We start from the raw sequence: 27,939 nt of genomic DNA, 5'->3' as shown, positions 1-27,939 counted from the left end.
ATAATCCACCGCTTCCGTTAATAAACGGCGCTTGTTTTTAGACTGTGATGTTACTGGTGTAGGTCTTTCTCATTAACTCCGTCTCTTTAAACAGACACCGTCATCTCCCCCCTCCCCCCTTCTCTCTCTCCTTCCCTTTCCTTCTTTCCTTCTTTCTCTCTCTCTCTCTCTCACAATTGGGGCTCTGATTGCAATTTCCTCTGTAGCTGTTGCTTCGAGGCCTTCCTTTATTGGTAACCTACGAATATCTCTTTGATTTTATCTTTTTCTTTTGGGAATTTTTTTTCGTAGGGCTAAGGTTTTTTTGCTTGATTTTATCCCTTTGGATATTTATATTCCGATATACATTTTTGGTACATTTTATGAGATTCTAGGGTTTTCTCTGGTTGTGTGTCGCCTTATTTGGTTGCTAAGAAGGTGTAGGAAAAGAAAATTATTGAAAATTGGATCTTGGAAAAGTAATGATTTGGGTACTGGGGATTTTAAATAAAAATTAAGCTTTGATGCAGCTGAGATGTATGGTTTTCTGAAAGTAATTTATTGTGTAGGAATAAGAGAAATTATAACGAAAATCATGTTTTATTTTTCTTTTCCTCCCAGTTTTGTCTTAAACCAAACAAGGGATAGGCTGTTCTGAAGTTAATTGCTTGCATGTAATTGTATTGATTCTGAAAGTGATAGTCCTGATTGAGTTGCACTGATCTGATATGGTTTTCAGGTTGTCCTTGTTTTTAGAATGATAATTGCACTTCAATGCGCTTGGATTGATTGAGGGGTCTGTAAATATTTGGAAGATTTATTTGTAGGTGTGAATCATAAGGAATCTGTTCATTTGTGGAATTTTTGATGGATCTGCAATCTTTGTTGGCTCATTTTGATATGTTGAGATGTTTGTGAGGTGACTCTGTTTGGAAGGTGGGGTTTACAACTTGTAACCCAGAAGCAGGAGAAGGAATAGATTGTGGAAAATCATGGGGGAAGCTCTTCTCACTACCTTGTCCATAGAGAATTCTCATTTGTCTACATTATTGTCTATGGATTCGAGTTCTTTGTCGCATGATGAATTGGAAAGAGAGATGAATCGAACTTTCATACTTTCTCGGCCTCCGGATATCAATCTCCCGCTACTTTCTGAGCCCAGCCCACCTCCTCAAACCTGGAATGATTCATGTGACATCTTGGATGTAGGCCTTGGGTCTCAAGTTTATGAGGCTGAGGCAACAATCACTCTCCCCAAAGTTGTAAGGAAATGCAACAAGAGACTTGATAGCGTTTGGGGTGCATGGTTTTTCTTCAGCTTCTATTTCAAGCCTGTGTTGAATGAGAAGTCCAAGTGTAAGGTCATTCGGGACAGTAATGGGGTGTCTGGGTATGACAAAACAGACTTGCAGTTAGATGCTTTCTTGGTTCAGCATGATATGGAGAACATGTATATGTGGGTTTTCAAGGATAGGCCTGAAAATGCATTGGGTAAGATGCAGCTGAGGAGCTACATGAATGGGCATTCTCGCCAAGGAGAACGTCCATTCCCATTTAGTGTCGACAGGGGTTTTGTTCGGTCTCATCGGATGCAGAGGAAGCACTATAGGGGTCTTTCTAATCCGCAGTGTGTTCATGGGATTGAAGTTGTTCGATCACCCAACCTCATGTGTCTTGATGATGAAGAGAGGAAGAGGTGGACAGAGCTTACAGGCCGAGATATAAATTTCTCAATCCCTCTTGAAGCAAGTGACTTTGGTACTTGGAGGAACCTACAAAATACAGAATTCGAGCTTGAACGGCCAGTCCCTCCATCAAAGAACAATATAAATTCTCACCCAAGAAAATTACTTGATGGTACTGGTTTAAATTTGTCAACTCAGCCATCAGAGCATGTGAACAATGAGGGGATGGACCTATCCCCGGTCTGCAACAAGCGAAAGAAGGACCTTTTCCCCCATGGGAGTGACAGTGATTGTTGTTTGCCTAATAACCCACATTTTGACAGAGTTTTGGATGGCAAAGTCTACCCAGTTGAGTCACCTTGGTTTAATGAGTTTAGTGGGGTAATGAAGAATGCATCTGGGCCTGTTACAGCTGCGAAAACAATATATGAGGATGATGAAGGGTTTTTGATCATTGTCAGCTTGCCTTTTGTAGATCTTCAAAGGGTAAAAGTTACTTGGAAGAATACTCCGTCACATGGGATTGTAAAGATATCTTGTGTGAGTACAGCTTGTATTCCATTCATTAAGAGACGTGATAGAACATTTAAGCTAACAGATCCAACACCGGAGCACTGCCCTCCTGGGGAATTTGTGAGGGAAATTGCGCTCCCTACCCGCATTCCAGAAGATGCAAAACTGGAAGCGTACTGCGACGAGACTGGAACAATGCTCGAGATTATGGTACCTAAACGTCGAGTGGGACCAGAAGAACATGAGGTCCGTGTGTGTCTTCGTCCCTCTCCTTGGAATGAAAGAGAGCATCTGTTGACCTAAAGGAGCCATTAAGACGACAGATGCGAGAAACATTTTTTGCTGTTTCATTGTTTTTTAACTTGATTCCACCGAGGAAATCTATTTAATGAAATCTGATTTTTTTTTTCTTTTCCCTTTAGATATTTAAACCCCACCCTAAGGAAAAAAAAGTGAGAAAAAGTTAGTAGCCTTTCTTTCGCTTTCTTTTTATACAATTTATCAGATTGATGTTGATTTATAGATGGTATGGTAAGAAACTGATGTGTATCTTATGTTTTATTGGCCTTATGCCTTTTGCTTATAGCTTTGCACTAAAAATCCTGGTGCATAGCATCTGGTTTCGGGAGTTCGACATTATTATAAAGTTTGATTCCCATGTTATGCTTGGATTGAAGGTTCTTTGTATAAAGGAAATAACGGGTTGACTCTTTTCTTCTCTATGAAATTTTATTGTTTTCACTGGATTTGATTTCAGATAAAACACCAGGGACTCTATTTCAACTATGCTAGTTGTTGCTTTCCTCTCTGAATCGTTGATTGTTGTAGCCAAATGTTGGTGCTTTGCATGATTTGGGCCTTCACGCGTCACCCAAGGAAACAGTCTCCACAGGTGCTTTTGAAGATCTTTGAATACACAAAATTGTTTATGTCCAAACCTGTAGCTAATGCTCTCTTCCTTTGGCAACAATTGGCATGGCAAAAATAGGATCCAGAGGATAATGGGACATTCCATTACATCACAACCTCTGTTATAGGAGAAAACACTTGTGTGCAATGAGGATAGTATTGTTTTGCTATTCCTATTATTATACGTGGCATAGCGTGATTGGTCGGGGATAACAAAACAATGTTATGCTCATTTTACACAAGTTTTTCTGCTGTTATAGGAATGACCTTCATGATTGCAAAAATCCAACATCACAGTCTTCACAGGTAATCTATTTAATTATGGAATCATTTTCCCAAAGAGCTGATATTTCTACTTCAAGATAAAAAGATGCATATGCCAGAAAGCTCATGTCTATCTCAAGCAAATACAAATAGATTATGCGGCATGACACTAGCAAAAGAAAAAACAAGTATCCAGGTTTCTCTCCATTATACCAAAACATATAATATGAAAAGCTAATCCAGATAAGCATGCAATACACTTCTGAAATATTGCCAAAATGGGAAGTTTTACTAGTGGAAAACATACATATCTGACCATTAACTCTAATTCCAAAAATTCACCCAACTGATCTAATCCCAAAAATGCATCTGCAATAATTAAGCACCCCCATCTGCCTTCTCAGTCTTGCCTGGATGGTGGTTTCTGATTTCCGGTGGGGTTTGGTCCTGATGGAACTTTGTGAACAGCTTGAACTTTAACCAGCTTCCTGGAATTGAGCTATTTCCACAGAAACAATGAATTTCTCCCATCAGTTTAATTAAACAATGACTATATTTAATTTCACAGACCAAACTGAAAAAAAAAAAAAAAAAAAAGGAAAAAAGAAAACGATCATCGGCAGTAGACATTGGAATATCAGACTCACCCAAGTAGCTAACATGTATCTTGTGGCCCCCAAACTCTTTCTTGCTGGTGCAGTTTCAAATTCAAGCACTAAAGCAAGCATCAGAAGGAAACAAAGGAGAAAGTGTTAACTTGGTTTTTCATTGACCTTCAACATCTCATATTATTAGCAAATTTACAAGTTAAGGACTTGCCTGACTCTGCTGCATCTGGAGCTATAAGCATGAGAAGTGCAAAAACAAGAAGAAGAAGTTGCTTCCTCTTCATCTTTGGCATGTGATTGTTTTAATTTGCATGGGAGCATAGGAAAGCATGCAGAACTACATTTATATATATAACGGAGTTCACTTATTCATAAATTAATCATAACTTAGTTTGAAAAGTATGGATTATCATCCAAAACATGTCTGGGAATCCAATGCTGTATATGTGCAGAGTCAAGCTAATAAGCAGTTGGTCAATTGTCATTGTGTGTTGACTTCTCATCCATTATTGTGGTGACCATATCATAATTATACATAAAGTGTACTGTATTGTCATTAATTACCAAGAGATTTGAATTAAATTAACTAAAAAAATTAGAAAAATATGTTCTATAAATTAAAAAAGGGCCGCTGCAGCTCTTTCAAGAAGTACAGTATTTGCAAGAGAAAAAGGTGCCTAAAGTGGGGCATGTCTTGTAAGGGACAAGAATTTTCTCCATAGCAATGATGGTTCTTGCCTGCGTTGACCCCCAATGAGACAATTTATAATGAATTAGAACCGTTAATATGGACATGGTTTTTCTGTCTGGATTATAATTTATATGGTAGGTTTTGATTATATTCTGATTTAGCTTTTTCCTATTCAAAGTTGGTTGGCTGTTTTGCTTTGGGTTCCTGTTATGCTTGTGGTTGAGTTGAACTTGTCCTAATTCTCAAGTCCAAGCCAGGTCAAGTATTGGTGTGGCCTACAACTGCAGGCACCCCCGTAGCTAGCCTGAAATATAGACATGTAAGCTGATTAAGTTTACAAATTTTCTGAGAATTTGGGGTAGTTGCAGTTAGTGATTCATTACAAGCTCACAATGCTATCTCCCTCTCGAATGTTAGAAGATATCTCAATTTCAAATCTTTCGTCTGTGAAAGAAAATTTTCAGACTCCCTCTATCAAAACAAAGAAAGTCGGCCATATTCTATAGACACCCTTTCAACCATTCATTTTTCTCCTAAGCTCGTCCTCAAACACAACCTTTTGGTTGGCATAGTGGGTTGGGTTACTATGGAATCTGGATTCTCTTTATCAAGGATTGGCACAAGCTAAGAAAGAAACAAGATCCTCCACTTTCCTTGAGCAGAAAAGGAGGCCTTACAAGATATGACCATATCTTATATATTTGCCATACTACAAGTCTACAAGTTGTGAAGTCAATCCAATTACAATAAGGCCCTTAACTCTAACAAGTGCCTTTTGTTTGATGCTCCATTGTTCAGAAGATTGCAAGTCCAAATCAGTTATATAATGTTGTCCTAACTTCTCCTCCTCCTTTACCTACTGAAGGGAGAACCAAAAAAACAAAAGAGTACCAATCAGAATAAAGTGATGCACACATTGCAATTCTTCGATCTCCCACCGCACTTTGTGTGCTAGGTGCTACCATAGGCTTCTCTTTGCTCATTCAATGGTGCTACCATGGGCTATTCTTCAATATGAAAGCTAATACAGATTGACAATCGAACTAAGCAATTATGAATTATATAACTATTTTTATACCAACGATATTGGAGGAGGGGAATATTCTCACACACAAATTGTCAAGGTACTATGGAGGTTCAAACTTGAGATCATTGATATGTAAGTCAAGTCCATTTCCACTAGAGTAGGCCTCGTTGGCATGAATTATAGAACTTGGAACTAAAGTTGATAGACTAAAAGTCAAGACATTTAAAAAGAGTTTTTCTATTTCAGCCCCACGTTTTTTTTTGTTCACCCCAATACTTAAATCATTAGGCTCTTAAGTTTTATTATTGTGTAAAAAGATTATAAAAAAAAAAAAAAAAGGCCATCCAACTTAATACTTAACCCTAATACATCTATACACACACCCTACCACTCTTCATATTAAGTTTTAGAAAAACACAAACTCCTATGCACCCTATTGCCAGATTACTTTTCTCTTTCAATCCAAGAAGCCTACTACACTCTCATCTTCTCTTCACAAACCCTAAATTGGGATTGCGAGAGTAATATAGATGGATAGGGATGGAATGGATATTACGATTTCCCCTGGCATTGCGTTCCTTCCTCACCTCTCTCTCTCTCCCTCTCTTTCTTTTATTAGCAGATTTCTTCCACGCTTATGCTGCTTGTTTTTATTTGTCTCCTAAATTGACATAATGCCCTTAATAATATAAACATAGTGTTCAATGCATCCATGTACAACATATATATATATAATAAGAAAATATACATCAAAATACCATGTACTAGATCCGTTTTTCAAAGCAGAACAAAATTCTTGATGAAGAACGACTACACTTGTAAGCTATTACTTGTAAAATATTTAGGGGTCGTTTGGCACGGTGAATTGTCATAAACTGGACTAAATCCTGAGACTGTCTTGGATTAGCTCGGATTGTCCTAAGCTGAATTAAATATTGACCTACAAGGAAACCTAATTCAAAGATTTATAACAATATCTGGAAAAAAAGAAAAAGATTTAAAACAATAATAAAAAGAAAACAAATAAAATTCTGTTTTTTTTTCCAATGAAGAATAAAATTATGGTATTTATTTTTTGGCTTCTCAAGATTAATCTTAGTTTGTCGAAACATTGTTAAAGGAGCTAAGATCACTCTATATAATTCTAGGTTTTTCAGGAACCAAGTAAAACAATAATTAAAATTATATATATATGTATAATTTTTGTATATTTGACTTTTGCCTTCAAATTGAAAAATATAATTTGACAAGGTAAAAATTGCTCGCAATAAAGAAAGCATCACATCAATTATTAAACTTGTTTCAATAAAAAAAAATTTCAAACATTTGTAAATTACTATACTTTGATTATGCAATATCAAAATAATTATTGTAATATTTAAATTTAATTAACGATTTTTATCTAAAATAAATAAATGCTGCAAAAAAAAAAAAACCATTCAAATATCTAAAACAATAATTAAAAGAAAACAAATAAATTTATGATATTTATTAAAAAGAGGCGTTGGATTCACATGTTCTATTTAGCGAACCACTTTTTAGGCTCACTGTATTAGACAAGCGAGTGAGGCGTTTTTTCACTATTGGACTATACAGTCTCATTTAAATTAGTCCCGTCTCTTACCAAACAAGGGTTTCGAATGTTATTTAACCTAGTCCAATCCAATGAGGCGTACCGAACATGGCATTAGGGTGCAAAAGAATAATGATGTAGTAATGCCTGCAAAATGTTGGTATGAAACTGCAAGATGAACTTGAAGATCTTAGGATTCGTGTGTAGGGTGTGAGGTTGATGAGTTTTTAAATTTTTCTTTTCTTTTTTGATGGGTGTGTATTTAGGGGTAGTTTGGAAAGAAAGTGGAGTTTTATTAGAAATTGTGAAAATTTGAATTAGAAGTTGGAGGGAACAAAAAAAAAAAGTGGGTTTAAATATAAAAACTCTTTAAAAAAGAGACATTGCGTTTCCATTGTTATGTCTCTCTTGTTTATAAAGGCCTTGACTATGCATTAGTGGCCCAAATTATCTTTAGGACTCTAACTAGACTTGATCTTCATAGTTGTTTGATGTCTTTCGACCATTGACCTCTTATGTATTAGGACTTTGCTTGGCACGAGTTCTTTTCCATTATGCATTCTAAACCCTAGGTATTTAATTTATTTTTTGGGAAAATTGGGTGTAGTATCGTGTCTCTCTATCTTTCTATATTATTAAGAAAACTCATCTCACGTGTCTTTATTTAAAGTACATTTTCTTGCTTATAACAAATGTAATATTAAACTTACAAATTATGGGTAAAATCAGAGAAATTTTTATATGTTTCGAGTACATCACGTGGCTGGTGTACCATCCAATACACATAGAATATGTGGAATTATTCCCCAACTTACTACATTGCTTTTTATGACATGTGGTTGGCTGTATTGGAAATATTCCACATGTCCTATGTCTATTTGATGGTACACCAACCACGTGATGTACCCGAAACACTTAAAAATTACTAGTAAAATTATTTATTTATATAAACGATAGTCTTAACTATTAATGATATGTTTACTAATTCGTAATCGGATTATGAGGAATTGAATTGAGGAGGAATTGGATTCATGAGAATTAGATTCCGAATTCCTATTGAAGTTTTTTTTTTTTTGGAGAAATTCTAGGATTGCATTCATAATTCAGCCAAAAAAACCATTAGCCACAAGAGGCCAAAACAAACTAACCACAAAGGGTGATTACAATAACGGAGCGGTCGAACAACAAAATTAAGACAATCTAGTGCGCCTCTACTAACGATCACGCATGATCGAATAAACTCTAGCATATGCATCCCAACTAAGATTGCAAACTCAGAATAATCAAAAATAGACAAAGCTTGAAAAAACCAAGCCATAACAATGCAAATAAAACTTTCACAAAGGAGAGATAAAAAGCTCTCACAAAGGAGAGGTGAAAAGCTCTCACAAAGGAGAGAAAGCTCACAAAGGATGAAAACTCACAGAGAACCTCAGAGTCTCTGTGACTTATTCTGAACATAAAGAAACCGCAAAAAAAATGGTGGTAGAGATCCGACGTCAAAACGCAGGTAGAGATCCAATGTTGAGACGCAATCGCCTATGATGGTTAGAGGAAAATCAGAACAAATCACAATCGCCTATGAGAGAAAACCATTTGTCTCTGGAGAAGAGAAGGAGGAAGAGAAAGAGGGGAGAGGAGAGGAAGAACAAGGGCCTCCTCCCCCCTCAAAGTGAAAACGGCTCTAGGAGGGTTTTTTGGGAGATATGGTTTTTTTCCTATTGAAGTTGTTTACTAATCTATATGGATTGAAGAGAGTTAGATTCTAGATTCATATGGCAGTTGTTTACTAAATCATATGGAATTAGGGTAGAAGTGGTGCTAATTACTAAAATGTTCTCCTTGTTGGGTTAAAGTTGATGGCAAATTTGGAATATTTAAAATTGTGTGAGGATATAATTGGTTAAAAATATGAATTCATAACAAGTTAATTCTCCAAAAATTGGAATTCAATTCCTGATTAGTAAACATATTATAAATTATTCTAATTTATAAAAAAGATATTCGAATTTAAGTGCAAAAGAACAAATTTAGGGCTATGAACAAGTGACGTATCTAGCAAAGTAATTCGTATTTATATGCTTGCCATCACAAAATTACAAGGTAATAAGTGGCATCGGTAAAAGTGTTGACTTAAATTGTTGAGTTGATTATTTATTTATTTATTTATTTATCGTATAAGTAATTGTTCTTTTTTTTTTTGGACAAAATATAAGTAATTGTTCGATTGATTCGAAACAGAAAGTTGAGCGAAAATTAAAAATTCGGTGCTCTCTAATCTCTATATATAACCCAAACTCAAAAGCAGCCAAGCCATCCCCTCTCTCTCTCTCTCTCTCTCTCTCTGTCTCTGCGTTTTCCATGGCTACGCAACCTGCGTCCCAAGCCAGTCTCCTCCTTCAGAAGCAACTCAAAGGTCACACCATAATCTAAATATTTCTTTTTCTTTTTCTTTTTCACCGTTTTTGGCAATTGGATTCATTTTGGATTTGAACCATATATACTGATTGAAATTTACACTCTGTTTTTTTAAAGCAAAAAAGTTTAAATTTTTATTTATTTATGTAGATCTCTGCAAACACCCAGTGGATGGATTCTCGGCAGGTTTGGTCGTTGAAGAAAACATCTTTGAATGGAGCGTCACAATTATTGGCCCACCCGATACTCTCTAGTATGTAACCCGATTTCGTTTGTTTTTTCCCTTTCTTTGAAACATGGCTTTCATTATAATCAAATTCCGACCTTTGTGTTGCTGTGCATGTTTGTGTTTCTTTAACATGCTGATTTCTTTTTCATACGACTATATGGGCTTGTTTGAATTCATATGTTTAGTTTTGCTCTATCATATTCGGGATTCTGGGTTCTGATTATTAATGGAGCTGGTCACAAAATTCACCTATTTTACTGTGGTTCTTAGTTTTTGGGCAGACCTATAAAACATTTTCATGCATTCTTTGAACCCAAAAAAAAGTTTTGGATATTTGGTTTATATAATTCCTCTGCTGCAGTGAGGGTGGTTTCTTTAATGCCGTCATGAGCTTCCCTGAGGATTACCCGAACAACCCTCCTACAGTACGGTTTACCTCAGAGATGTGGCACCCCAACGGTAACTACTGTATTTTGTATATTGTTTTTGAATTGAATTTTATATATTGCTTCTTCCCTCTAGTTGATCATGGTCATGCTTCCTGAAAGTTTCTATATATTGCAGTTTACCCTGATGGGAAGGTTTGTATTTCAATTCTTCATTCCCCTGGTGACGATCCAAATGGCTACGAGCTTGCAACTGAGCGCTGGAATCCAGTCCATACGGTATGGTCTTAAGATGCCAAGATGCATTATCTCATTCTGTCATTATTTATGTCTTCTGTGCATCATGTGGAATAAAAATCATGTTACTTTCTGGCTCTTATGGTTTCACTTGTTTCGCTGTAGTTGTAATAGTGTATATTTAGGGTGCAGAGTTTGCTTGCAACTGTATTACGTTTGTGATTATCTGAACTGAATCAATTCTGTAGTTTATTGTGCATTGAGCTTTCCCCTTTCTGTTTAAAGTGTATAGCATTCAGTTATTAGAAGGCTAATTCTTTGGATGAGGAATCTGTCATTCGGAGTTATGAGTTGCACATTGTTTTTGGATAAAGAGTGAAAAACTTGGAGATATACACATATGGTAACTGATTGAGTTTGTGTGTTGTTAATACACTGACTTGACCATCTGATGACAGTTATAATTGGCAGTGCAGCTTGGTGGTGGCTAACTGTAAGGGCTGAAATGAGATCACTGCAGGACTGAATTGTACAATATCCCTGTGGATCTCAACCTAAGCCCATATTGAGGTGCTTGTTCCTAAACCCTAGCACAACTCTAGCTTAGACAAGATTGCTTGGGTTGGGTTCAGGCTGATTATTATATTGTGCAGTAATTTTTTTACCTGCATGATGCATTGGAAACTAATGCATTGCTCAATTGGCGAAGCCCTAATTATTAGTTATTCTTGTATGTACTATAGCACCATGAACCTCTTGTTAGTTTGCTTCGTGTTCCTTCATCTCAAGGAGAGATTTTATGAGATAGGACAACCTTATAGTAAGTATAGTGAAATCCATGCTTTTTGGAGGAAATTCATCTGTTCTTATTCAATTGGTCCAGAAATGACAGATTGAATGATATAGTCTGAACCTGCTGTAGGTTTCAATGGGGAAAAGTGCTCAAATGAAGAGTGTAAGGGATAGCAAAGAGGGAATGCGGCATCTGGATCAAATATGATAGTTGAATTTTCCAATGATGTACTCAGTTCCTACATGAGAATTGAGCCTCATTATTTCAACCTGATATTTAAGCCTCAACTCTTGCCTCATTTTTGGAGGTCTGTGGCTTTTTAACATTGGACTACTTAGTGTTTTAGGTGCTTATGGCAAAGTTGGGTTGAATAGTAGGGTTTTAATCAATGGCACTGGTGGTGGGAACAACTCCAACTTTTACAAGGCAATGTTATCAGTTATTTTTTTTTATAACTGGGGATGCAAAAAGCTGAAGGATTCGAACAGTGACTTTGGAATGGTTGTAAGAAACAACCATTTCTACTGCCTCAAATATAGTAGTATATACTGAAGATCGTGGTGAACTGGTGATGCGTTTGTTTATATATGACTCTGTTTAACTGAAAAGATTATTGCTATGCTTATGCTATATTATCAAATGCACAGCTCGCAATCAATTCTTTCCACCTAAATTTTAGAGATGCATGACTTGATTTAACAGGTTGTAAATTGTTGATTTTTCACTTTTAACACAGTTTGCTTTGGTTCTGGTTTACTCATACAAACCCAATGTGCCAGGCATTTTCTTATATTTTTTTATGCATCCATATTGTTCTATGAATGTAGTTACTGTGGTCCTATTGTTGAGGCTCTACTGACAAATTTGCTGTTAACCTGCAGGTTGAGAGCATTGTTTTGAGTATAATATCAATGCTTTCAAGCCCTAATGATGAATCTCCTGCGAATGTTGAAGCTGCGGTAGTTGTTCTTCCCAACACCACCCCAATGTTATTTTTTTGTTGATTTCATTATCTTTTTCTTTTTTAATGTCATGCAAGATGCTGGTAGCTTGCTAATCTGCTGGCACATGTTGTTGATTATGTGTTGCAGAAAGAATGGAGAGACAACAGGGATGAGTTCAAGAAGAAAGTAGGCCGCAATGTCAGAAAGTCACAAGAAATGTTATAAGTCATTACAGAACTAGCTAGAGATCATGCGGCCAGAAACACTTATAAGTTTTGTTCTGTTTGAGGAACGTGCTGTTTTGCAACTAGATCCTTTCTTGCATCCAATGAATACTTATGTTGCTGCACCAGTTCAGGGAAAGAGATTTGGATAATTATAAGGTTTATATATTTTGATTTTTCTTCAACTCGCGCAGGTGTTGTTGACTTTTGTGAATGCTTTATGTGGTTTTTTTATATATTAGTGGTACTTTGCAAAGTCAAATATGAAATCAGGATTAAATTAGTGAACGTGGAATTTTAATGTCAAATTTGGAAGCCCATCATTTGATTGATATGTTTGAAATCTTTACCTGATCATTGACTAAACAAGAAACACTTGTGTGCAACGGTGATAACACTGTTTTGTTATTCCTGTTTCATATAAGTTTTTTTGCAACTCAATAGATTATGGTCGTCTCAATTACGTTAAAAACAAAATTAAAAAAATATGAAGTTGGTGAGGTGCTGAAAACTCGACTTGAAACGACTTTGAGCAGTGTCTTACCTGCCAGTGCCACCAGTTCATCATCTTTCTGTCTGTCACCAATTTAATGATTGTCACGGGAATTTCATCAAGGGCAAAACTGATTACATGAAATTATTAGAACCACACACATTACATTTACCAGACAGTATTTGCAATGCAGAGAAAAACAGAGGAAGGAAATTCTAAAAATGATGTAACAAGGGTTGGATTGGAGTGGATTTGGATGTGAAAAGATTTTGTTTGGAAATTGTATTTGTATTGATTGGTTGCAGGGCTAGGAAGATTCCGTCATGGCATGGGTGGGTGTACAAATATAACTGAGTCTTGGTGCATAAGATTATATGTCCTCTTTTTGATCTCTATAGAAGAAACCCAAAAGATGTTGTGGAGAAAAATAAATACCAAAAAGAAAAGGAAAAGAAAACAGAAGAGAGAGTAAAAGCAAAGCTGAAAGCCCCCCATATTACATTTCATGACCCCACACACTCTTCCTGCCTCCTCTCATGTCTCTGCCTTCTCCTGCTCCTCCTTCTCCCTCCTCTGTTTATTTATTCTCTCTCTCTCTTGCTGTCTTTCCAAAGCACACCCCTTTTTAGCTTTTCCTTGCTTTATCTCTCTCTCTCTGTGTCTTTCTCTTTCTCACACTCACACTTTCCTTCTCTCTCTTTTTTGGCTGGTCTGCTGGCTTAAGAGTCTTGTGTCTCCATAGCCCTCTCTCTCATATCACTCATTAGGCCTTATCTCAAATTTTCAAATTTTCCCATGGAACTCTCGCCTCATCAACCCGTGACTGCTTCAACTCTCTCCCCTCCTCATCTCATCTTCTTCTCCAAAAACCCACACTTTTTTTCCCCATGATTTTGTACTCTGAACCACTCCTCCACCAACAACAACACAACCAATTCAACAACCATGCACTCTCCTCCTCAGCAGCCTCACCGGAACGGCGAGACGACGCCGTACCCGATCCCCAACCATCCCTTCCACTCCACCGTCTCGCTACGGAAGCTCAGGCGCTTCAACTATCTCATCCTTGTCTTCCGAATCGCCTCCTTCAGCTTCTCTCTCGCTTCCTTCATATTCATGCTCTCCACTTCTCGCGGCCCCAACTCCCCTCGCTGGTACCACTTCGACGCCTTCAGGTACAACTATTTCCAATTCATTCATATTTGAAGTTCCTTAATTTCAACATCAGTTTTCTGTCTTTTTTTAAATCTCTCACTCTGTTTGGCTGCCGAGAAATTCACTGCAATTCCGAAAGAGAAAAAAACAAAAACAGAAAAAGGTGAAATTTTTTCTTTTTAAATGAATGGCGCCGTTTAGCTCAATTTTCAAAACATGTCCTTCGAAAAGTAAAGCTAATACTTCTTCGAAGAAAGATTCAATTTTTCTGAGTCAACATAATGATGAAACAGAATAGGAATTTGTTTTGGGATCGCGTTTGCTGCACTTTCTCAGTAGCCAAACAGGCAGACATTTTACCGGAAAATTGATTGGGAAAACCTGGACAGATTGGTAGTGGGAGCGAATGCAATAGTGGCGCTCTACTCTCTCTTCGAAATGGTGGCTTCGGTTTGGGAAATCTCCAGAGGAGCCACTCTCTTCAGCGAGGTCTTACAGGTCTGGTTCGACTTCGGCCATGATCAGGTCCTTCACAGCCACTCTCTTTTAGCATACCCTTTTAATTAATTAGTGTTTAAAAGTTTATTAAAAGGAAACTTAACGGGAGGAGACGTGATCGTGTAGGTGTTCGCGTACTTGTTGCTGTCTGCGGATTCGGCGGGAACGGCGTTGGCGAGGGTTTTGAAAGGGAGAGACACGTGTACGGCTTGGAACGCGTTCTGCATACAGGCGGACGTGGCCATCGCCCTGGGCTTTGTCGGGTTTCTGTTCCTGGGCTTTTCGTCTCTGCTCTCGGGTTTCCGGGTCGCCTGCTTCATTATCAAGGGCTCTCGTTTTCATCTTTAGATAGAGAGAGTACTGCTGAGGGAATATTTGGGTGCCTTGAGGTGGTGAGTTCTTACTGTGTGGCCGTACTCTTGATTTTGAGACGGAGTGACTGATGATGTGATGTGATGCGGATGTGGTGTGTTGGCCAGTGGGTGCAGCTTTTTCAATTTTCAGTGTATTTTCGCGGGTCTGTGTGTGTATAGGGAGAGAAGAGTCGTGTATTCTTTAAGCATTTCTTCTCAATTTTATGGACTTCACTTGCAATCAATATGCATGATTATTGGGAGATGGTATGGTGCGTGTCGAGGATTTCTAACCGTTGATGCATGTAAAATCTATAAAAATTCACTTTCAAACTGTTGATGCATGTAAAACCTATAAAAATCCACTTTCGAAGGCGGTTCACTGGCAATAGCAAATTTAATTATATAGATGTTCTTTGCATAGAGAATTCATTTGAGTAGTAAATAAAAGTTGGGGTAAAAATTTGGTGCCGCCGTTATCATTGAATTGATTTCATTTCATCAAGTACTAATATTGAATGTTTGAGTGGTAGTTAGAGGGTCTTTTTCACTGTCCAAGACAAGATAAGAATCCATTTCACATCACAAAACATATGATTACAAAAAACTATTTATGAAAAAAAAGGGGAAGACTTTACTCATGTAAAATAGTTTCTACACATAATCCATGTCATAAATATAGAAACTGTTAAGTACCTTCATTAGTTTCTAGACATAATAGGAAGATGATGGTTGTGTTGAGAAGTAGCAAAAGTATCAGCTACACCAAACTTCCACTTGAGCCTGTTTAGGTATGCTAACAAAATTGAAAAGTTACATTGTGTCATCTACATGTTTCCGGGAGTGACATAAGGTCTCTTCATTTTAGCACAAACAATGCCAGTTTCAGTTGCCCTCATATTTTGGGTCTGCCGTCACATAATGATAAGCAATCACCAGAAGAAATATGAAGATGCCAAGAAGGTTGGCAACAATCCCCAGGCCTTGATCGTCAATCATCTGTCAGGAAGACAAGCACAACCCAGTAAATTAGTATTATACTAAAGAACTTCATATCATTTCTGCAGTGGACATAATTCATGCTTACAGCACAATCTATATCACACACCACACAAATAATTTATGAATATTCCATGTAAATAGTGCCTAGCAGCAATTATAACAAAAGCGTTTGTACTGCTTTCCACAATCCTGACTCGAAAGCTATAATTGAATTCGCTCAAATTTATGCAGTAGTCAATTGGAAAAGGTATAAAACTGCAAGGGGAAACCAACTTTGTCATGGAGATCAACCTTAGTGGATCGGTTACCTGTACGTTGCCTGAATACAAACACAAGGCAAGGTGTGTGTGTGTGCATCTTCTAATGCCCAATTACACAAGGAATAACAGAGAAAATGAGGTCTGAGAAGGCATGCTCAGATATCAAATTTTTATTAAATAATCTCCAAAGTAATTTACCCAAATTCTAAACTAACCAGATATCTACATAAATCTTGATAGTGTACAAAGGCACTTTGCTTCGTAGCAAACATCAAAACATGACCAGAGGAATCTGTACTCATTGGGAATAAATTCCTCTATCAGGCCTCTTTTCGAAGAATAAATTCAATCATATCATTCCTCTATTCTGCTTCCTTTGTTGAATGTGGGTTCTCTACAATCTGAATAATATTCCTCAATGTCTAGCTTAGAATGGCAAAAATAAGATCCGCTTTCAGCATCTTGTCTTGTCTTGTTCACTAATTAAGATATTTTAGTATAGCATACACAACAATTCCTTGGTAATTATTGAAAATGAGAGATGCAGTACGTAAGAAGTAAGAGAAGAACCCAGCAGTCATGTACATATTAAGTCACACCAAATACTATTTGGCTACTTTCAGCACATTGCTTGTTCATAAAACTTCACCAATGAGGATAGGAATCTTCAGTCTCCTGGTGTGAACATATCTTTATCATATCCAGAAAAAAAGACTATCTACTCCCATCCTTAGTAAATATTCTCAGTCTCTTTTATCTATAGCTAGCATCAACAAAAAAAAGTACCCTTTTTTTCCTGGATACCATAATGTTGTGTGTCATCATTGTAGATGAAGCTAAACCATATGTTCAATGTGACATAGCCATATACAGAATAACTTGGTAACCAGAATCTTCTGAACCAAACATTTATCTTCCATTTCTTTAAAGGAATGAAAGCTACTAAGACAACATATTCTCTCCAACCCACCAAAAACAGTTATTGTCACTTACCAGTAGCAAATTAGCCGTGTCTTTTTCCATTTTTTCTACCCAGAATAAAAACAAAACTCTAAATTGTCTTCCAGTGAGGAATACCCCACAAAATTTTCAGAGGAAAAAAAAAGGAAATGTATAAAGAGGGTAGACGATCGCAGTGGGATTCGAACCCACGACCTTTAGATCCGGAGTCTAATGCGATATCCACTCCGCTATGCGATCATTAAGTACTCGATACTCCAAAACTAATATCTTAAACAAACTTATGAATGTGAATTGATTCAGCATTAAGAAAAAAAAAAAACTGAAAAACCACCAAATTGCTAGGGTTTTAAACTGACCAGTGACCACGACAGAGAAATCGAAATTCCAACTACATGCTATAAACTCGTAAACGATCTGAAAATGGGAGCTTCATGTTAACGCTACGTATATGCATACATATGATCTGCATCAGACGGAGAGAGAAAGTACCTTCGTGAAGATAAAATGCGAAGACGCCTGAATCTGCGAACAGATCGTCAATGGCAAGACCCAACTTTGAAATGTAACCGAGATACGTAGGTGAAGCGGAAAAGAAACCGCCTTTTTATTCACCTTCTCGCTCCGACCCGAAATATCAAAACAAGTCAACTCTGGCCCGAATTTTTGGCCCATTTAAATATGGACTTATGCACCATCCAGAGCATGTTAGTATGGGCTTGCGGCCTTTATGCGTTGCTCCTGATAGACTACCGTGGTCCATATGGGATGTTGAATTTCAATTTTAAATTAAAGTAGCATGTTAGTCGTTGCAGACTACAAATGGAATGCGGCCAAACTTGGGTGTTGAGCATAAAGAAAAACAAATGGAATGAAAATTATAATAGGAGAATTATCCGATAAATATTTAAGTTAAGGATTAATTATATATTTCTAATTTGATCGTCGAATTGCAGATTAGGGTGCTAAAATATTGGGAGATTCACTATTATACTCAATATAGGAACTCAAATTATATATGAAATACAAAAAATCATATATAAAATTTTAGAATGAGTATATAACTAAATATCTCTAAAATATTTTGCTCAGTCTTAAAAATTCACAAAAACTAAAACCAGCTGTGGCTGCTGGGATTCGAGCCCAGGTCTCTACGGCCACAACGTAGAATTCTTACCACTAAACTACAGCCACGAGGTTGTCCTTTAGTTCAAAATTAACTTCTTTATTCAAAACTCACTTGCTGGTTGTAGTCGTCCGATGAACAAGTCAAACGCAATGCGTTGGAGCTGACGTTGCGGATAACTCTTCTGCGTGGACGTTCACAGACTTCCATGTACGTCAACTTTACCATTGCAACAATTTCATCTCTTTCTGACGTGGCGATTTACAATTTGGACATTTTGGAAAAGCCAAAGAGAGAAATATTTGGAAAATAAATTTAAATGGACAAAAATGCCCTACTTCTTAGCCATCCCACGGTCCCACCTGAAAGAGTAACTATCCCACGTTTCGCGCACCACCGACGGTAAGATAATTCCCCAGTAATAAATTAACAATTCTACTAAGACTATTATACTTTTAGAAATTTTATTTAAAAAAAAGTTAGTAAAAATGGTAGCAATCAAAGTAAAAATTTAAGAATTATATGTGAGTTAGACCAATTAGTTAGAGTGTGTGTGTTTCGCCACCTTGTATCGGACTTGGTTCTCATCAACGTACATTAGAGTAATTTTCAAAAAAAATATAAAATAACAAAAAATCCACCTTTAAAAATAATTTAAAAAAATCCAAGTTAAATATATCCATTGAAATTTGTATTTTACTTTATTTTATTTTTAAAAGTGAGTGAAAAATGATAGCTTTTCAAATAGAAAGCCAACATAAATTAGAAAAACAAGCCTTTTAACAGAATAAGACAATAAAAAGTGATTTAAATATCCAGTTCACGGAAAAGGGAGAGCAGTAGAATTTATTTATTCTTGAAAGGCAGTTCCTCATTGGCTGCCTACCGCACATATCGTGTGGACTATCACACCGTAACTCAACAGAACGAAGTAGAAAACAACTGGAGATGAGCAGAGTCGGAAACTAGTAAGCGATGACGTGTCATGCACTGATTTCTGCAAACTCCAAATCTTCGAAGCACCGTTAATTTCGGTTACATCTCAAACAAGGACATTATATATGTTTGGATTTTACATGTGTTTGTGTTCGTGTTCGATGTTGTGTAGGAAACCTTAGAAATTTCACACCTTTGAGCCTTCACCTTCACTGCAAAGAGGAGAAAGCACCACCAGTTTTGTTTATTTTCTGTAAGGTATTAATATATATCCATGTCGAGCATCATTTTTTAATTTTTTTTAATTACTCAATTTGTTTTTCTTTTTTCTTCTTGTTCTTGTTTTTGGGTTGAAAAAAATTGTTGGGTTTGTGTGAGATTTAGATTTCAGATCTGAAAATAATAGTGGTGTGGGGTTTTAGTTTCGTTGTAGAGAAGCTTCTGATGACTACCTAATTTTCGTGATTTTGAAGCATCGTTCATCTCTCTCTCTCTCTTCTAGTTGGTAGTTTGGTAGTAAACTAATTTATTATTATTTTTTTGGTTGTTTGATTCCGAAAGTTTAAATTTCTTTTTTAAATTCAATTTGACCCCATATGCATTCTGTATATAAATGCTCCCTCTCATTATCTCATACCACACTTGCACTCATTAACAGCTTGGGGAATTGGGGATTGCTCTCAACAGACAGGTGATCTGAACTTGATTTGCTGTTCAGTTCATAATCTGAAAAAGAAAAAAGATCTTTGCTTTCTTCATCTGTTTTTCATAGTTGTTATTTGGGTTCTTGTAAATTTTTCTGCTGAATGATGTGTTTTGAGTGTTAAGTTTTGTCTTTATATTTTCTGTCAAGTTTGATTTCATTTTGGAATCTGAGATTGTGTGTTGGTAGTGGGTGTATTTGATCTAAAATGTAGAAGTTTTGATTGTCTGGAGTGCAGAAGTTTAACAAATGGCTACAAATGGAGATCAGCAAGCCACCCCAAAACCACCTCCAAACCCCTCTCCTTTAAGAAATGCCAAGTTCTTTCAGGTAACATCTCTGGCCAAGTGGCATTATTTTTATTTTCAACTTTTTAAACCAGTTTGGTCAGTTACTGATCTACCGCGTTAGTGTGCTGTTTTGCACCATATTTTTGTGGCAATTTATGTATATTCAAATGTTTATTCATCTGATGGCAGGCCAATATGAGAATTTTGGTTACTGGAGGAGCTGGATTCATTGGCTCTCACCTAGTGGACAAATTGATGGAAAATGAAAAGAATGAGGTAGAATTTTATTAATAATAAAAAGAATTAGAATTGACATGTCCAAGTGTTTATGCTTTACCAACATATTTGTATTTCCTGGTGTTGTTTTTCTTTTCTTCAGGTGATTGTTGCGGATAATTACTTCACTGGCTCAAAGGACAACCTGAAGAAATGGATTGGTCATCCAAGATTTGAACTTATTCGTCATGGTATGTCTTTTTAATAGGTCATGTTGGGTGGACCCTTTATTAGAGAATACCTTGTACTTTAAAGATGCTTCTGTGTATTCAGTACAAAGAAGAAGAAAAAATGAAGATTCTTGTGTGCGTGTGTGGAGATTGTATATGTAGTTTTATATCCCCATTATCTTCTTAAACAATATCCTATTGCAGATGTATAAGCAAATTTTCAAGTGGTAAATATCTTTACTTTGTTTGGTAATATTATTTTTCCTTCATGCAGATGTCACAGAGCCTCTGCTAATTGAGGTTGACCAAATATACCATCTTGCCTGCCCTGCTTCTCCAATCTTCTACAAGTACAATCCTGTAAAGGTGCGTCTATGAATATTTGATGTTTATTTGAGAACAGTGAAGAGTTGAATATAGTGTTAAGCTGTTTTCTCACAAGCATCCAGCAACCATGTGTACCAATATTATTGGAGGTGGAATAATTGTCTTATGTGATCATTTCTTGTGTAACAGACAATAAAGACAAATGTCATTGGTACATTGAACATGCTGGGACTTGCCAAGCGAGTTGGAGCAAGGTTTGATAATCTCGTTCTGTCTTATTTGATATAGCCATCTGTGGATATCTTGTTCGTTTCTCATGGTCTGAAATTCATTCAGGATTTTGCTTACATCTACTTCGGAGGTGTATGGAGATCCTCTTATTCACCCCCAGACTGAGAGCTATTGGGGAAATGTGAATCCAATTGGTATGCGTTTCATCCTAGCTACTGACAACAAATACATTTGCATTACCTTTGATCTCTGGGGTAGAGTATATATTGTCTTTCTGAGGCAAAGAATAATATGCTCTATTATCTCTTAAAACCTTTCTTTCATTGCATTCCAATTTATACCGTGCCATAATGCGATGTATGGTTTTTCATTTTCATGCGTACAAATTTTAAAAAAACTTTCATAGTGAAAATGTCAATTGCACCAACTTGTGGCACATATTAATTGGTTTTGTGTTTGAAAACATAAAACAGGAGTTAGGAGTTGCTATGATGAGGGAAAGCGAGTTGCTGAAACATTGATGTTTGATTATCACAGGCAGCATGGGATAGGTACCTCTCCTTTCCTTTCTTCTTCTTTCAATGCTCATCACAGGCACATATTAATTGCTTTTGTATTCCTTCAAATTGCTGTTCTTTGTTTTCTCTTGCTTAATAACGGTCCTTCACAGAGATACGGATTGCTAGGATTTTCAACACTTACGGACCTCGCATGAATATTGATGATGGTCGTGTTGTCAGTAATTTCATAGCCCAAGCTATCCGGTAAGTTCTACTAAGCCTTAGTTTGGTTCTGTACACCTATTAGAGGCGTACAACCAGTGCAGTTTTCACTTTGCTTGCCCCACCCATGTAATGCTAAAATATTTGTTGCCCATTTCTGTAGTGATGATCCCTTGACTGTTCAAGCTCCTGGGACACAAACGCGGAGTTTCTGTTATGTGTCTGACATGGTAAGCACGATTTTATTATTTTGATTCATGTTCGCGTGGAAAAATAAAAGGTCTTCATCAGGTGTTTATACAAATTAATCATACATTTTAATGCTCAAGGTTGATGGCCTTATTCGACTTATGCAAGGAGACAACACTGGACCGATCAACATTGGGAATCCAGGTTATCATACAAAGCCTGTGTGGTTAACAGGGAATTAATTTAGCTTTGTAGTATTATTTCATGGACAATATTAACACACTTCTATTTTCAGGTGAATTTACAATGATTGAGCTTGCCGAGAATGTGAAGGAGGTAGGTTTTTGTACGTTTTCTTTGTTTTTTTCAGCAAGGCGTGCCGATTAATTGCAATTCTTCTCACCACCTCAACATCACCATGAAGTGTAAAAGGGTAACTAATTTCTTGATCATGTGACTTGCAGCTCATCAATCCTAAGGTAGAGATTATAATGGTTGAGAACACGCCGGATGATCCTCGCCAGAGGAAGCCTGACATCACAAAAGCAAAGGACCTGCTGGGATGGGAACCGAAGGTTAAGTTGCGCGATGGTCTTCCCCTCATGGAGGATGATTTCCGCACAAGACTTGGTGTCCCCAAAAACAAGTGAAAAAACGAGTGAGGGGAGTAGCATAGAATGTGAGGGTGGTGGTGCATTTTTGTATATTTGCTTGCCTTCACTGTGCGATACATCTTCATTTCTTATCCTTCTCAAGTAGAAGAATAAATGGTGTTTACTATTTTTGTTTTGTGATGGTTTTACTTGAAACGATTTGAACGGTATTTGAGTTTATATCAACAAGCTTCCTTCTTTTATAACATTTAGCTTCCTTCCTCTACTGAGATTGGTTCCTGTCTTGTTATGAAGAGTTGATATATATACACAAACGCCAATGAGTAAAACTTCACTTCGCTTCTGTCGGGTACCCGTTTCTGCGCGGGTACAGTTAATACCCATTTGCGTAATACCAAATGGGTACGTGGGTGCCCACCTCACAAGATGATTTATTTGAAAAAAATGATTTGGTCATTACCATTACACAAAATTATTGTAATCCTTAATAAAAGACGTTGCAAAGCAATCTATGATATGAACCTATACGATTTTTAAGAGAAAAATGGAAAATGGCATGAGGGGTAGAGAAGACATTTCAAGTATTGAATCTTTACGCTTCCACCACCCGTTTGGCTTGAGGTAGCTTGTCCTTCATGACTGCCTTTTTAGGTGCTTCAACCCCATTTTGCTCTTCTGTTGTTTCAATCCTTGCAAAGATTGGTTTAGGTTGCGCCATGACCTGACCACTCTTTAGGCCACCCCACTTGGTGTCGCTCTACAGTGCAAAGGCACATGTTAGTTTATAAAAAAAAGTGTTTGGAAACCAGACAAAATACATTTATAAAAGTGTCAGAGAGATACCCAGGTAGCAGCATCAAACTGTTCCTTTGAGTAGCCAAGCTGTCCATATATTCTCCAAGATAAACTCGGCGTGACGGGTGATAATGCAACTGCTATAATCCTCATTGCTTCTAATATTATCACAAGGTCCTGCTCCAAAAACACAAGATTTTCATCAAACTGAATTTATACATTGGCCATCAATTACAATGTACTCAAGTCCAATCTATATATGTGTTCATTATTTGACCTACATTTCGGGTCCAGACTTGACCTCCTTTAACGGTTGGTGAAATGAGTGTTGAAGCAAAACAGGCCAATGACCTTATTGAAGGAAATAAGCAAATACAAAACCACACGAACAGACAACCCGACACATACTTATCTATGTAATGCTAACCTTTGCAGCGGCTTCAGAAGCAGCACCCCCTTGCTTAAAAAGAGACCATGGTGCGTGCTCATCCATGTATAAATTTCCAGCATTGCTGATCTCTAGCACAGCCTCACAAGCTGATGATAGCGAGAGGTTTCCATACTGAACCCGAGCTTTTTCCACCTATAAAAGTACGGAAAGTGTTGGGACAACTAGGTCAAAGGTTGCAACAGTTGCATACAGGATTTTGATGTCCCAGGAACCAAAAAATGAATCACAATTGCAAAAGGGTCTCCATGGCTTGCAAACATAAGCCACCTCAAACATCAAGTGATTCCACTAATTTGACATGCTATTTTTTTTGGCTGAAACTAATTTAACATGCTTGGGAAACCTGATAATGTTCGAAATATAATGAAAACTTTACCAACTTCTCCACAGTGTCCTTATATGTAATTCCTTCAGCTGCAATACTTGAATCAACCACCAAAGTTGATTGGCAGTTCTTCTTAAGAAGTCCCAGAGTACGGTTAAGCAGATTTCCTGCAAAGCAGAGACAACTTCAGTGCTCCAAAGAGAATAAAATAGGAAAGAAACTATCATTCATTAACCAACAAAGAATACTAATGAGACGCAGTGTAGAGATACCAATTGAATTGGCAAGATGAGCATTGACAATATTGATGAAACGATCTTCCGAATAGTCCCCGTCATTTCCAAATTCCACCTCCCTGAGGAAGAAGTACCTGACCGCATCAGACCCGAATTTATGAACCAAATCATTTGGTTCAATTGTATTGCCCAGCGACTTCCCCATCTTCATGCCATCCTATAATTTTAAAAATAAAAAAGCATTGCTGCATGAAATGAAATTACATACATGAGATGAAAACTCAAAATGCCTACTACTCGCAGTACTGTTTTCGTTTTAAGTTGTATGAGCATCAATGATCTCTCTTTGCAGAGAGGTACACTTCAACTCAGCAATTTTAAATATAGAGTTCATGAGTGGAACGGAGTGCATGTAGCTAAGGCTATAAATATATAATCAATAGGACTGAACAAAATCTATGAACAACAGTTCGGATTACCATGAGTTTTGTCATTTTAACATACAAATGACATCCATATCACAATGTGTCAACTTACCCCCATTTAGTAACATCAACTTTCTATCTACAATTAATTTTGAAAGAGACCATTATAATTTCATGTGGCATCTCTCATATTGGACACAAAAGACAATGTTACACATAGCTAAATGAACACCTGCTGCAATGCCTAACAATGGATCAGAAACTCCAGTCGACATGATCATTACTCAAAGTTTACAGGACTGAGAATTCATCTAGGATTCCAATACCAAAAGCTCTGTCTATGAGGAATTCAATCACGAGGGAGTTACAGGTACATCTATTCCCAGAAGAAACAATCATATATACTACGCTCAAATAGCTCAAATACCTTTGTCAAGAATCCATGGCCAAACACCATCTTAGGAAGGCCTAGTCCAGCAGACATCAGCATAGCTGGCCAGTAGACTGCATGGAAACGTAAAATATCCTACAGAAGAATAAGGAAACATCAACTATCATACAGAATTCTATTATATATCCCCGGTTATATCCCCCTCCTCTGTCATGCTTTGACATTGGAAGTTTGATTTAATATAACTTAATAGGATAGCTTATTAAAAGGAATATACTTGTGAACTGAAAAAAGTTAATGTACAAAGTATGGAAGTCACCATACCTTGCCAATCAAGTGTAGCGAGGCAGGCCACCCTGATGAAACGGCTCTTTCCAAATCAGGTTGCTCCGTATCTTCAGATAGGGCTGATATATAACTGTTAACAATATTTTGGAACATATACATCACATAAATAATCTCCCGTAAGCATCTACCAAAAGAAATAGAGAAACCAGAAGTAAAGAAACATCTAGTGCTAAAAGAAAGCAGATTCACAATTAATCTTCTATCTATTTTTTATAAAAGTTGTCTGAAAACTTATTTATTAGTCTATGTCAGCCATATGTTTGGACTTATATATGACATAATGAAACCACACTATATTGAGTAGGTACTCACAGCTTCAGAAACAACATGACTATGAGTTACATAGGGGAAGAGGAATGGGAGGGAGAAAGAACTTTACCCCAGTAAAGCATCAAACCAAACATATATTGTTTGCTTGCTATCATTAGGAACAGGGATGCCCCAATCCACTAATGCTCGAGAAATGGAAAAGTCTCTTAGGCCACTTCTAATCCAACTTTGAACCTTGAGGAAAAGGAAAAACCTGTTTTAGTTACTTATAAAATTATAGAAAGAATAATATTATCAGCCCTCCAATTTTCGTTTTTCACACTCCCCAATTAATCAAATATAACTCTATATGCACTAACAAGATGAAGTGTGAGAACAAATAAAGAAACGATCATTGGCAACCCAGGCAGTAGAAATCTCAATTGGCTTGTAGGGTAAGTACTACACATTACATTTGTAATTTCATATATAAAGAAACAACTTTAAGTTACATAAACCAATGTACTTTATATCTAACCTCATTAAGACGGAATGAAGGCTGTACAAAATTCGGATTTTTTGCCAAAGTTTCTTCCAACGACTTTTGATACTTGGACAATGCAAAGAAGTAATTATCCTCTTTCCGTGCAACACATGGCTTTAGGTGCGTAGGGCAACAGTTGTTATCAAGCAGTTCTTTCTCATCCTGTGCAATATTTAGAATTAATGATATGAGACCAATTATTAAGTATACAACACAAGCTACTCCAGAAAAATAGCTCAGTAGATATGAAGACATTGTATTCAAACAACATATATTAAACGGAAAGGAGCAGCAACATAATCCCCACTCAACAAGCAATCAAGTCAACTTCTTTAAATTACCCAGGGCAATGTTCCAGAATCAAAACTAACACAAGGATATATTATGTCATCAATACAAGTAATATAATAAATCCATCTAAAAAGAAAGTTTCATAAGGAATAAGCTTAAGTTATTCAAATAGAGTTGAGAGGGTTATCCAAAACTAAAAAGCATACAACCAGAAATACAAGTTTGAATGGAATAAGAGGGCACCTTATACTCCTCACAATTGACACAATAAAGTCCCTCATAGTCAGCCCTGTAAATGTCTCCATTGGCAAGAACCCTTGAGTAAAACTCCTTCACAATTGCTTCATGCTTGGGATCAGTTGTTCGAATGAATTTGTCATAAGCTATATCTAACTGCAATCACCAAATAACCCAAAAAATTTAAGTCAATAAAAGTGAAAATAAGAGCAATTTGAACAATCAATTGAACAAAATAGTAAATTTCGAAAGGCGGGTAAAAGAAAATACGTTTTTCCAGAGTGATATGTAAGACTGTGAAATGATGTCACAGTGTTGAGCTGGTGTGGAGCCACTATCAGCAGCTGCAGTGGCAATCTTTTCACCATGCTCATCAGTGCCAGTGATGAAGATGACCTTCTTACCCAACAGCCTCTGAAAGCGAGCAATGGCATCGGCAGCGATGGTGGTGTAAGCGCTGCCCAAATGAGGAGGGGCATTCACGTAATAAAGTGGAGTGGTGAGGACAAAAGGGTCACTGGCGGCGGCTTCGTCGTGGAGGGGAGTAGCCGAGGCACGCGTGCAAAACGACGTAGCTCTGGGTCTTCTTCTTGATGGCTGAAAGTGGAGGCGGGTCCTGAGATGGGTGGTGGCTTTGGAGTTGAGGGGATTTATGGGGTTTAAGAAGAAGTTTATTCTCGCTGCTGCTGCCGCCATTTTTGAGCGAAAAGTATCAAAGGGTTGGTTTATTGGGGTGAGGTGGGCTCAGTTCATGGCCAAAGCTTGGGTTTTGGAGTTACAGGTGGATAAGATTAAAGAGGGGAAGTAAAATGATAAGCAAACCACAACGATAATCAGAGACCATCGTCAGCCATGGCTCATC

General features: G+C 37.1%; 7 protein-coding genes and 2 non-coding genes across 12 annotated transcripts; 4 read left to right on the top strand and 5 right to left on the bottom strand.

Annotated features, from left to right (window-relative positions):
* Positions 1-84: 84 nt before the first annotated feature.
* On the top strand, positions 85-2,840 carry LOC103332634 (uncharacterized). The gene is made up of 2 exons (XM_008235385.3): positions 85-233; positions 719-2,840. Exon 2 carries the CDS (start codon positions 972-974, stop codon positions 2,478-2,480), a length of 1,509 nt encoding a protein of 502 aa, XP_008233607.1. The 5' UTR covers positions 85-233; positions 719-971; the 3' UTR covers positions 2,481-2,840.
* On the top strand, positions 157-12,742 carry UBC14 (ubiquitin-conjugating enzyme 14). Its single transcript, XM_089052549.1, has 7 exons — positions 157-167; positions 9,595-9,665; positions 9,818-9,920; positions 10,258-10,355; positions 10,461-10,561; positions 12,194-12,271; positions 12,404-12,742. Exons 2-7 carry the CDS (start codon positions 9,611-9,613, stop codon positions 12,479-12,481), a joined length of 513 nt encoding a protein of 170 aa, XP_088908675.1. The 5' UTR covers positions 157-167; positions 9,595-9,610; the 3' UTR covers positions 12,482-12,742.
* LOC148917431 (uncharacterized) lies at positions 3,529-4,357 on the bottom strand. Its single transcript, XM_089052550.1, has 3 exons — positions 4,170-4,357; positions 3,998-4,065; positions 3,529-3,849 (listed from the first exon to the last, which is right to left on the bottom strand). Exons 1-3 carry the CDS (start codon positions 4,249-4,251, stop codon positions 3,751-3,753), a joined length of 249 nt encoding a protein of 82 aa, XP_088908676.1. The 5' UTR covers positions 4,252-4,357; the 3' UTR covers positions 3,529-3,750.
* Positions 12,743-13,360: 618 nt separating the features above from the next.
* LOC103332632 (CASP-like protein 4C1) lies at positions 13,361-15,224 on the top strand. The gene is made up of 3 exons (XM_008235381.3): positions 13,361-14,148; positions 14,518-14,653; positions 14,753-15,224. The coding sequence occupies exons 1-3, from the start codon at positions 13,919-13,921 to the stop codon at positions 14,972-14,974; spliced, it is 588 nt and encodes a 195-aa protein (XP_008233603.1). The 5' UTR covers positions 13,361-13,918; the 3' UTR covers positions 14,975-15,224.
* Positions 15,225-15,589: 365 nt separating this feature from the next.
* LOC103332631 (dolichyl-diphosphooligosaccharide--protein glycosyltransferase subunit 4A) lies at positions 15,590-17,852 on the bottom strand. Its single transcript, XM_008235380.3, has 2 exons — positions 17,694-17,852; positions 15,590-15,978 (listed from the first exon to the last, which is right to left on the bottom strand). Exon 2 carries the CDS (start codon positions 15,976-15,978, stop codon positions 15,865-15,867), a length of 114 nt encoding a protein of 37 aa, XP_008233602.1. The 5' UTR covers positions 17,694-17,852; the 3' UTR covers positions 15,590-15,864.
* On the bottom strand, positions 17,369-17,441 carry TRNAR-CCG (transfer RNA arginine (anticodon CCG)). Its single transcript has one exon. It is a non-coding gene; the product is annotated as a tRNA-Arg (tRNA).
* Positions 17,853-18,323: 471 nt separating the features above from the next.
* On the bottom strand, positions 18,324-18,395 carry TRNAH-GUG (transfer RNA histidin (anticodon GUG)). The gene has a single exon. It is a non-coding gene; the product is annotated as a tRNA-His (tRNA).
* Positions 18,396-19,287: 892 nt separating this feature from the next.
* LOC103332630 (UDP-glucuronic acid decarboxylase 5-like) lies at positions 19,288-23,030 on the top strand. Of its 4 annotated transcripts, none has more exons than XM_089051650.1 (14): positions 19,295-19,516; positions 19,922-19,954; positions 20,205-20,296; positions 20,446-20,532; positions 20,636-20,723; positions 20,977-21,068; positions 21,219-21,283; positions 21,366-21,454; positions 21,734-21,811; positions 21,931-22,024; positions 22,146-22,212; positions 22,312-22,375; positions 22,467-22,507; positions 22,636-23,030. In XM_089051650.1, the coding sequence occupies exons 3-14, from the start codon at positions 20,216-20,218 to the stop codon at positions 22,819-22,821; spliced, it is 1,032 nt and encodes a 343-aa protein (XP_088907776.1). In that variant the 5' UTR covers positions 19,295-19,516; positions 19,922-19,954; positions 20,205-20,215; the 3' UTR covers positions 22,822-23,030. The 4 variants fall into 4 exon arrangements, with proteins under 4 accessions (XP_008233600.1, XP_088907776.1, XP_016650038.1 ...); XM_016794552.2 differs by having other exon boundaries at positions 19,365-19,521; XM_008235378.3 differs by lacking the exon at positions 19,922-19,954 and having other exon boundaries at positions 19,288-19,521.
* Positions 23,031-23,174: 144 nt separating this feature from the next.
* Positions 23,175-27,932, bottom strand: OVA1 (methionyl-tRNA synthetase / methionine-tRNA ligase / MetRS (cpMetRS)). The gene is made up of 11 exons (XM_008235377.2): positions 27,348-27,932; positions 27,084-27,233; positions 26,544-26,711; positions 26,136-26,260; positions 25,733-25,826; positions 25,445-25,543; positions 24,629-24,809; positions 24,408-24,523; positions 24,008-24,163; positions 23,629-23,757; positions 23,175-23,542 (listed from the first exon to the last, which is right to left on the bottom strand). The coding sequence occupies exons 1-11, from the start codon at positions 27,771-27,773 to the stop codon at positions 23,378-23,380; spliced, it is 1,809 nt and encodes a 602-aa protein (XP_008233599.2). The 5' UTR covers positions 27,774-27,932; the 3' UTR covers positions 23,175-23,377.
* Positions 27,933-27,939: the final 7 nt, after the last annotated feature.

Source organism: Prunus mume, linkage group LG5 (assembly GCF_029339155.1).
Source record: "Prunus mume cultivar Tortuosa linkage group LG5, ASM2933915v1, whole genome shotgun sequence".
Lineage (NCBI taxonomy): Eukaryota > Viridiplantae > Streptophyta > Magnoliopsida > Rosales > Rosaceae > Prunus > Prunus mume.
This window is presented reverse-complemented; position numbering and strand designations above follow the sequence as displayed.

What these genes read in the sequence shown, in the direction of transcription:
- LOC148917431 (XM_089052550.1), bottom strand. Translation starts at nt 4,251, where the DNA reads ATGCCAAAGATGAAGAGGAAGCAACTTCTTCTTCTTGTTTTTGCACTT. An exon ending in TCCAGATGCAGCAGAGTCAG is followed by an intron (nt 4,066 to 4,169) that starts GCAAGTCCTTAA and finishes TGCTTGCTTTAG; the next exon opens with TGCTTGAATTTGAAACTGCA. An exon ending in GATACATGTTAGCTACTTGG is followed by an intron (nt 3,850 to 3,997) that starts GTGAGTCTGATA and finishes CTGTGGAAATAG; the next exon opens with CTCAATTCCAGGAAGCTGGT.
- LOC103332631 (XM_008235380.3), bottom strand. Translation starts at nt 15,978, where the DNA reads ATGATTGACGATCAAGGCCTGGGGATTGTTGCCAACCTTCTTGGCATC.
- OVA1 (XM_008235377.2), bottom strand. Translation starts at nt 27,773, where the DNA reads ATGGCGGCAGCAGCAGCGAGAATAAACTTCTTCTTAAACCCCATAAAT. An exon ending in ACATATCACTCTGGAAAAAC is followed by an intron (nt 27,234 to 27,347) that starts GTATTTTCTTTT and finishes TGGTGATTGCAG; the next exon opens with TTAGATATAGCTTATGACAA. An exon ending in CGCTACACTTGATTGGCAAG is followed by an intron (nt 25,544 to 25,732) that starts GTATGGTGACTT and finishes ATTCTTCTGTAG; the next exon opens with GATATTTTACGTTTCCATGC.
- LOC103332630 (XM_008235378.3), top strand. Translation starts at nt 20,216, where the DNA reads ATGGCTACAAATGGAGATCAGCAAGCCACCCCAAAACCACCTCCAAAC. An exon ending in GGGAAATGTGAATCCAATTG is followed by an intron (nt 21,455 to 21,733) that starts GTATGCGTTTCA and finishes AACATAAAACAG; the next exon opens with GAGTTAGGAGTTGCTATGAT. An exon ending in TCACAGGCAGCATGGGATAG is followed by an intron (nt 21,812 to 21,930) that starts GTACCTCTCCTT and finishes GGTCCTTCACAG; the next exon opens with AGATACGGATTGCTAGGATT.
- UBC14 (XM_089052549.1), top strand. Translation starts at nt 9,611, where the DNA reads ATGGCTACGCAACCTGCGTCCCAAGCCAGTCTCCTCCTTCAGAAGCAA. An exon ending in CCTTCAGAAGCAACTCAAAG is followed by an intron (nt 9,666 to 9,817) that starts GTCACACCATAA and finishes TTATTTATGTAG; the next exon opens with ATCTCTGCAAACACCCAGTG. An exon ending in CTGCGAATGTTGAAGCTGCG is followed by an intron (nt 12,272 to 12,403) that starts GTAGTTGTTCTT and finishes TATGTGTTGCAG; the next exon opens with AAAGAATGGAGAGACAACAG.
- LOC103332634 (XM_008235385.3), top strand. Translation starts at nt 972, where the DNA reads ATGGGGGAAGCTCTTCTCACTACCTTGTCCATAGAGAATTCTCATTTG.
- LOC103332632 (XM_008235381.3), top strand. Translation starts at nt 13,919, where the DNA reads ATGCACTCTCCTCCTCAGCAGCCTCACCGGAACGGCGAGACGACGCCG. An exon ending in TACCACTTCGACGCCTTCAG is followed by an intron (nt 14,149 to 14,517) that starts GTACAACTATTT and finishes AAACCTGGACAG; the next exon opens with ATTGGTAGTGGGAGCGAATG. An exon ending in TCGACTTCGGCCATGATCAG is followed by an intron (nt 14,654 to 14,752) that starts GTCCTTCACAGC and finishes GTGATCGTGTAG; the next exon opens with GTGTTCGCGTACTTGTTGCT.